This window comes from Helianthus annuus, chromosome 14 (assembly GCF_002127325.2).
Source record: "Helianthus annuus cultivar XRQ/B chromosome 14, HanXRQr2.0-SUNRISE, whole genome shotgun sequence".
NCBI lineage: Eukaryota > Viridiplantae > Streptophyta > Magnoliopsida > Asterales > Asteraceae > Helianthus > Helianthus annuus.
In genome coordinates, this window is record NC_035446.2 from 50046138 (window position 1) to 50055264 (window position 9127).

The window sequence follows — 9127 nt, forward strand, 5'->3', positions numbered from 1 at the left end:
CATGAGTGGGGCTCTGTCACACCCCGACCATGTAAAACAACAAAACGTGGCGGAATCGTCGGGGAGTGTTGTAACAGAATCATTGTTTCATAACACATGGAAAATTGAAATTTTGTTTTATTGATTAAAAGAGTTACAATGTCTTAAAAAACAAGGAATATAACATAATCAACTAGTCTTGCATCTTTTATTGTCTTTAAGGCCAAGTCCGCCTATGTGTATCTTGATCAATCCTATGCATCATCTCCTGAAACACATGTGAAAATAGGTACGTCAGCATAAAAATGCCGGCGAGTACATAGGTTTTATTGATTTAGGATTCATGACTTATAAGTTTAGAAAAAGTTGTTTAACAAAAAGTCAGCCATGATCCTTGTAAATGTTTTGTTTTATAAATCATTTGAAAAGCGATGATAGATATGTATATTTAAAAGAACAATGTAAGGTTAAATGAATAACCAAGTAAAAATGAGTTTGTATAAAATAAGTTGTTTGTAAAACAATGTCTTGTGAAAAATATGTTATATGTCTAAACTGAAATGTTTTAAACAACGCTGCGATATGTAATATCATACGAGCACTTATATATAGGAAGTACCAGCGGCGTATCCACCATGCTTGTATCATATTACACACGCCTCGTTACTTAGATCACTTACTCAAACCAAACCACCAAAGTAAAATGTCTATGTTTAAACCAATTGCCAAATGTTATTGAATAATATGTCAAAATGTAAATCATGTAATGTGTAACCAAAATGATATGTATGGCTAGTGAAATGCATCAACTAAACCATAGGTAAAATGCACAAAACAAAGTATTGAAGTAAAACATGGTTTAAATCAAAGTTATGTACTGTGGAAATGCATGCTATACTGATACAAACATCTATGCGGTGTTGTGAAAATGCATACATTCAAGCCTTGCGACTGTGGCGATAAACCCCTAAACGAATTTAAAGGTCTATCTGTGTAAATGTATATCGAATTCTGTCATTCCTTCCATCCAAACATACCTAGGATGTCAAGAACGGGAGTTGTCAATTCCTATGGTACCACTACCTACTAACGAACGGTGTGATCAATGTTAATGAATGTATATTGTCCCATTTAAACAAACCAAATGTCATACCAAAATGTAAGCATGTGATGTGATGTGAATGTACTAAGTATGAACTAAATGAACATACATAGCATGTGATGTGATGTAAAACAATGTACTAGTATGATGAACGTACATAGCATGAAAAGGTAATGTAAATCAAATGTACTAAGTATGCAACAAAGGTTTTCTGGTTTTCGGCTGGTTCTTTGCATGGTGATTGGGTTTTCTTGCTGATGGAGAGAGGTGTCCAAAACAATCTGAATGAACGTATAAAACCTGGGGAACACATGTTTTTTGATCGCGGAAAGCCGCCTACTAAAGTCCAGGGTTTAGCGTCTCGGGTAGTTGATATTGACGGCAAAACGATGTTGCCGAGGAGAGGTGTTGTGTTGTCGGCTGCAAGGGATCCGGGTAAGTTTAACATCATTGATGAATTGTCAAAAATTACTGTTCTAGTTGATGAGAATGTTAATGTTCCGGTTCAGCCACCGGAATTTGAGACTGTGGGTTTAAGTTATGAGGCTAGGGATAAATGTGTACAACAACCGTGTGAGGGCTCTACCTCCAAACCGATGTCATATGCTGATACAGTTGTTGCTAATGGATTGAAAAAAGTAAACTTTCGATCTCTTGCTAGTTCCGCTATACAAGATGGTTGTGACGTTGTTTTGCCGAGGGAATCTGTTCGATCAGTGCAAGATAAGCTGGCTAATACTCTCTATGGGTATTTTTTAGGTGATCGGATTGCGTTCCCTGTAGTTGATTATTATGTTCGAACGCATTGGAAGAAGTATGGCTTATCAAAAACTATGATGAAAGCGAATGGATTTTTCTTCTTTAAATTTAATGATGAAGTTGGATTGTCAAATGCTCTGAAAGACGGGCCTTGGATTATTAGATCACAGCCATTATTTCTGGATGTTTGGACCCCAACAACTAAATTAGAAAAGAAGGAGGTTAAAAAGGTTCAGGTGTGGGTCAAAATTCATGAAGTTCCTCTAGCGGCCTATACGGAGGATGGTCTTAGCTTGATTGCAATTACTATTGGGGAACCAAAAATGCTTGATTCTTTTACTACGTCTATGTGTATCGATGCTTGGGGTCGAAGTAGCTATGCTAGAGCTTTGATTGAGATCTCGGCTGAGAATGAGTTACGAGAGGAAATTACAATGGCTATTCCGGAACCGGATGGGGAGGGGTTCATTAAAGAGACTTTGTATGTTGAGTATGAGTGGAGTCCGCATCGATGTGCTAGCTGCTGTGTCTTCGGTCATTCGACTGATATGTGCCCCAAGCATCCAAAGAAACAACCTATGGTGGTGTATGAGAATCATAATCGCAATGGTCAAAAGAATTATCCTGTTAAGAAGGCTCCTATTGTGGATCAAGATGGATACACTGGGGTGTATGGTAAGAAAGCTGCTAGGAAAGTTGGTATTCCTGTTAATAAACAAAAGTCTAAATTTGAATATCGACCTGTCGGTTCAAAACCAAAAGGTGATGTTAACAAGGAATCGGTTCGTATTGATAAAAGATCGAATAACCCGTTTGATGTCCTTAATGACGTGGAGGACGAGTCGGGTTCTAGTAATAAGAAAACGGATTTGAACAATGAGGAATCCGATGAAGATGAGGTTATTGAGGTGGAAACTGAAATGGATGGGTTTATGACGGAGGGTACTCGAAATACTAATAGTAAAGGGGCAAGCACTCCTTCTCCGATAGTTACCAATGGTTAGTATTGCATCTTGGAATATAAGGGGGTTGAACCGACCCCTTAAGCAGAAAGAGGTTCGGCAGGCAGTCAAGGAATTTAATCAAAGTTTGTGTGCTATTCTAGAGTCTCATGTAGACGTTGGTAATTTAAGTAAAGTTTGCAATGCAGTTTTCAGATCTTGGGAATGGACTTCGAATGGGAATTGTTGTTCTAAGGGCATTAGAATTATTATTGGATGGAACCTGGCCATTTTTGATGTAATGATCTTGGCGCAATCTAATCAGGTTATGCATTTACAGCTCGTGTTCAAATTGGATAAAAGAATGACTTTTTGTTCTATCGTGTATGCTGAAAATTATTACATGGCCCGGAGAGATGTATGGAATAATCTTTCTATACACAAAGCGCTTGTTGCTGATAAACCTTGGTGCATTATGGGAGATTTTAATACGGCTCTCAACATAGAGGATAACTCTATGGGATCTTCATCGATTTCTACTGGTATGCGTGACTTTCAAGAGTGTGTAGATAATATTGAAGTCGTTGACATCAACCGTATGGGGATTCACTTTACTTGGAGTTAAAAGCCAAAAAATGGGGTAGGTTTGCTAAAGAAACTTGATCGTGTAATGGGAAATACGAACTTTATTGCTGATTTTCCGAATTCCGTGGCCATTTTCAAACCGTATAGACTCTCAGACCATTATCCTTGTATTCTATCGTTCCCGAATGCTACTAGAATGAAACCGAGGTCTTTCAAGTTTGCAAATTTTCTGGTTTTTAAACCGGAATTCCTGGAGATTGTTAATAGCAACTGGATTACTAATGTAAATGGTATTCACCAGTTCAGAGTGGTTAAAAAGCTTCGTTTGCTTAAACATCCGCTGCGGTCTCTTTTATTTAAACAAGGTAATATTCATAAAAAAGTTGAGAATCTTCGATCGGAGCTAGATTTAGTTCAACAAAAGATTGATCAGGATAATGCTAATGCTGATTTGCGAGCAGCCGAGACTGTGTTTAGCCGTGACCTCCAAGAAGCATTACTTGACGAAGAGCGATTTTTGAAACAAAAATCTAAAGTAGATTGGTTAAGGGCGGGAGATATGAACTCTGCGTTTTTTCACTCTTCTATGAAAATGAAAAATCATTGTAGTCGTATTGAGGTGATTAAAGATTCGGATGGGAACCTTTATGAGGGTGATACGGTGTTCCACCCGTTTGTCAAGCATTATGAAAGATTTTTTGGAACGCAAGGTGATACGTCCCTTATTCCAGCTCCGGATTTATTTTCTAAGAGACTCTCTCCTCAGGTTGCTCATCATATGATCCGGCAAGTCTCGGCGGAAGAAGTTAAAAGGGCGATGTTCGGTATTGGTATTGATAAAGCCCCGGGGCCTGATGGTTACACTGCGGCGTTTTTCAAAAGTGCATGGCCGATTGTTGGGAATGATGTTACTTGTGCTATCATTGATTTTTTTGAGACAGGAAAACTTCTTCGTGAATTGAATCATACAAATATCGTGCTTATTCCGAAAATTCCTACCCCTTCGACAGTCAGTGATTATCGTCCGATTGCCTGCTGTAATGTGCTATACAAATGTATCAGTAAAATCATTGCGGATAGAATAAAGGGGGCGCTGAATGATATTGTTAGTATAAATCAATCGGCTTTTGTTCCAGGGAGGCGAATTTCGGATAACATTCTGTTGACGCAAGAGCTAATGCATAATTATCATCGAAATGTGGGTCCTCCTAGGTGTGCTTTTAAAGTGGATATTCAGAAAGCCTATGACACTGTTAACTGGAGATTTCTGAAAAGTGTTTTGCTTGGCTTTGGGTTTACTGACAAGATGATTGCATGGATAATGGTTTGTGTCTCGACTGCCTCGTTTTCTATGTGTGTCAATGGTTCTGTGCATGGCTTTTTTCAAGGTAAACGAGGTTTACGGCAAGGGGATCCAATCTCCCCTTATCTTTTTACCTTAGTTATGGAGGTTTTGACGGCTATTCTTCACCATGCGGTTCGTATTGATTCGTCGTTTAAGTTTCATAATAAATGCGAAAAACAGCAGATTATTAATCTTTGTTTTGCGGATGATCTGTTCCTTTTTGCTAGAGGAGAAGTTAATTCGGCCAGGTGTATAATGTCATCTCTTTCTAAATTTACTAAGATGTCGGGATTACAGCCGAGTAACCAAAAGAGTACGATATTCTTTTGTAATGTCAATGACCATGTAATTTGGAGCTTATGCCTTTTGTCGAAGGTAATCTGCCTGTAAAATATCTGGGAGTGCCCTTGATTTCTTCTAGGCTCGATTATAGCGACTGTCGAGTGCTTGTGGATAGGCTTCAAAAACGTATAACTCATTGGAGGAACAAGTTGCTTTCGTTTGCGGGTAGGCTACAGCTTATAACTTCTGTTCTCTCAGCTATGCACATTTATTGGTCATCTGTTTTTATGCTGCCGAGTCGTATTGTTCTCGAGCTTGAAGCTTGTATGCGTAATTTCCTTTGGTCTCAAGATAGTTCGTATTCTAAAGGTAAATCAAAAGTTTCTTGGAAGACCGTTTGTACTCCGAAGTATGAAGGAGGGTTGGGAATTAGACGTATAGGGGATATGAACAAGGCTCTTATGTCTTATCATATTTGGAGCATTGTTTCTAAAAGGGATTCTTTATGGGTGGATTGGGTGCATAGTTACAGGTTGAAAGGCAAAAGCTTCTGGATATGCAAATCCCCAGCTAATTGTTGTTGGTCTTGGAGAAAGATTGTGCAATTGCGGCCTCTTATTAGAAATCATTTATGGTCGGATTTAGGTAATGGCGCTAATACTTCGGCTTGGTTTGATTACTGGAGTGATATAGGGCCGCTTGGGGATTTTATTTCGCCGAGATCTATTACCGATGCAGATTTGAAACTAGATGATTCTGTAGCTAACATCTACTCGAATGGTTCTTGGGCGTGGCCTTTGGCTTGGAGAGATCTTTTTCCGGTTCTCATTCAGTTAGATCAGGTTCAGTTAACCCCAATGAAATAAGATAGATTTTTTTTTTTTTGGGTAAAGGGTTACCCCGGTGATTCTATTAAAATGCAACCGCAATTAAGTACAAGTAGTGAGGATATGTTCCACACTAGTTCATATACAGGACATGCCCCATATATGTAAAACAAAAAAACCAAAGACCAATAACACCCCATAACCTAGTCTACTATACATCATGACACGACATCTAGTAGACAAACAATGCAAAAACACAAACCAAAAACCTCAACCACCATCATCAAATATAAAGTAGCCACAAAACAGCAGCCCCTTCAGACGAAAAACAGCTAGCCTATCCATTTGAGGACTTGGTAGAAGAGGTGCTTGCCCCTGCTTTCGAGGAGAAGGGATGAGTGCCCGATGTCATAAATGCACTAGTTTCATTGTAGACTTCTTCAACCTCCTCCTCATCCGATTCCTGCTGGTCATGCTGAGCTTCACCATTTTTACCCACATTCTTACCCGTATCCGAAAGAACTTCAAACGGATTGTGCGTTTTGACACTAGGTGGCGGACCTGTGGTAGGAGCCCCACCCTGCGGCTTGGATCCAATCGGCCGATATTCGAATTTCTGCTTCTGCTTATTAACAGGAAACCCTGATTTCCTAGCCGCTTTTTTGCGCTCCACATCCGTAAATCCCTCTTTGTCTACAGCCGGCTGTTTCACTTGCTTCCGGGAATTGCTTCCCTCTTGTTTGTTCTGATCAGTGATCGGCCCCTTAGGAGCCCTCTTAGGCTGACTCGGGCAGGAATCATCAGAATGACCAAACACCTTACAATGAGCACACCTAGGAGGACTCCATTCATATTCAACTGACAAAACCACTTTACTAAATCCTTCACCTTCTGGCTCAGGCACCGCAATAACAACTTCCTCTTTAAAGGCATTTTCAGCTGAGATCTCTATCAAGGCTCTCGCATAGCTGCTCCTACCCCACGCATCCGTGCACATTGAGGTAGTATACGAATCCAACAATTTCGGTTCACCAATAGTTGTAGCAATCATACTCAAACCATCTTCTGTATAGGCAACTATGGGAACATCATGAATTTTAACCCAAACTAGAATCTTTTCAACTTCCTTCTTCTCTAATTTTGCAGTAGGCGACCACACACTAAGGAAGAGAGGTTGAGAACGAATAATCCAGGGTCCCTCTTTAAGAACATTCAACATACCTTCTTTGTTCGCAAATTTGAAAAAGAAAAACCCGTTTGCATTCATCATAGACTTTTGCAAACCAAACTTCTTCCAATTGTTTTTCACAAAATACTCAACCACCGGATAAGCCACACGATCCCCCAAAAAATACCCATACAGAGTATTAGCTAATCGATCTTGAACCAGTTTAACCGATTCCCGAGACAGCACCACATCACAACCATCCTGCACCACCGGACTTACCAGAGTTCTGAAATTAACCTGTTTGTTGTTGGCTACCACAACAGAGTCTGCATAAGACCTCGGCTTTACTGTACTACCTAAATCAGGACGAACCTGGGAAACTGGGAATCCCATGTTTGAGTAACTAGCCCCTTCACAATCCGAAGACAATGGACCAGCCAATTTCACAAGTTTTTCCATTGAGCTGAAAGTAGCAGATTCAATAGGGTTCTGAAGCGACCCTCTTCGGGGTAACCAAGTATTACCCTCAATATCAATGAACCGTTTAGCTAAATCTTCAAACGAACCTGATTGTTTGCCACGGTCTTGCGGAAAAGCCCCATCTGATTTCTTTTCTTCCATACGGTACCGGCCACAGACGTAACTTGAACAAACCCTAATCTGAACAAGAAAATTCCGTGTGACGGCTCCCCAAAAAGAAAAAAATTCGTACAAGATCAACCACTAATCAAAAGTATATGTATGGCAGCTTGAATTAAACAAAAGATGGTTGATAAAAGAAACCCTAGCATGGAGTTCTCCTCTTCTTGCGTGTGGCACTCGGTTCGGTACACGGCTCCGGAAGTGAATTGGTGTAGGATTGTTTGGTTTGCGCAGTCTATCCCCCGTCATGGTTTTTTGATGTGGCTGGTCCTTAAAGGTAAACTTTTGACTCAAGATAAAATTCTAAAGTGGGATCTATCGCGGAGGAAGAACATGAATATGATGTGTTGCATGTTGTGTTACCAGAATTATGACTCTCATCCGCATTTGTTTTGTGAATGCAATTATTCGGCTCAAGTGTGGTATAAAATTCAAAACAAGGTCAACATGGGTGATGTTAGTCCCAAATGGCAAGAGATAGTTGATTGGTTGCTGGCTCGGGTTCGGTCTAAATCGGCTAGGAACTATATCGCCAAAATTCTGGTTGCGGCTGCTGTGTACTTTTTTTGGCAAGAAAGAAATGATAGAACTTTTAAGAATCAGTTGAGGCCTCCGGAGAAAATTAGTGAGATTATTTTAAATACGGTCAGATACAAGCTGATGGGAGCCAAACTAAGGAACACCTCAAGTGTGCGGAGACTTCTCGAAGAGTGGGAGATTCGTGGGAAGCATGATGAAGATGATGGCGGCTGATTAGTTTTTGATTTTTCGTTCTAGATATTAGTCTAGTTGTGGTTTCTTTGCTTTTCTTTTGGATTGTTTCTTGTTGATCCTTGTTTTACTTTCATGGGGCATGTCTCATGATTGAACTAGTGTAGGCAATCTACACTACTTGGTTTCTTGGTTTGTGAATATATAGAATCACCGGGGTAACCCTTTACCCAAAAAAAAAAAAGTATGCAACAAAGGACATACATAGCAAAAACATAATGAAATCATGTACTAATAGTTTACTAGTAAACATAGCAAGTATATGATATGAAAACATGAAAAGTATGAAAGTAACAAGTAGGCACATGTGTTTCACCCCAAAACGTTTGGAAAAACAGCAAAAGAGGGGACTATGTACTCACTTGAGAGTGCTTAGAAGTCTTGAACGACAACCAAGCAAAGCTAGATAGATCACGGAATCAAATGGCACCCTATATAGATAACTACATAAATAACCGGACCTAAATCGGGAGATTGGATAGTATGAGGTTTCGTAAACCAAATGAGTATTGGAACTCATATGATATGGTTAAAAAAAGCCCACATACTAAAATGAAACCTAACCTAAGTGCTTACGACCCATTACGACCCGTTTAGGTAGCTTATGCTACTTTAACGCGCCGTTTGCGTAAAACGCGTTCGGACCGCCTAACTAGTCCTATGATAAGTAACATATGCCTTAACATGTCTAATTATCTTGCCTAATCAGTTTAGATATCAAAAATT

At 39.7% G+C, this 9127-nt stretch overlaps 2 protein-coding genes across 2 annotated transcripts; both read left to right on the plus strand.

Annotated features, from left to right (window-relative positions):
* The first annotated feature begins 1338 nt into the window (after window positions 1-1338).
* On the plus strand, window positions 1339-5859 carry LOC110906644. Its single transcript, XM_022151746.1, has 4 exons — window positions 1339-2839; window positions 2991-3323; window positions 3426-4959; window positions 5133-5859. Exons 1-4 carry the CDS (start codon window positions 1339-1341, stop codon window positions 5857-5859), a joined length of 4095 nt encoding a protein of 1364 aa, XP_022007438.1.
* Window positions 5860-7753: 1894 nt separating this feature from the next.
* LOC110906643 lies at window positions 7754-8383 on the plus strand. Its single transcript, XM_022151745.1, has one exon. It carries the CDS (start codon window positions 7754-7756, stop codon window positions 8381-8383), a length of 630 nt encoding a protein of 209 aa, XP_022007437.1.
* Window positions 8384-9127: the final 744 nt, after the last annotated feature.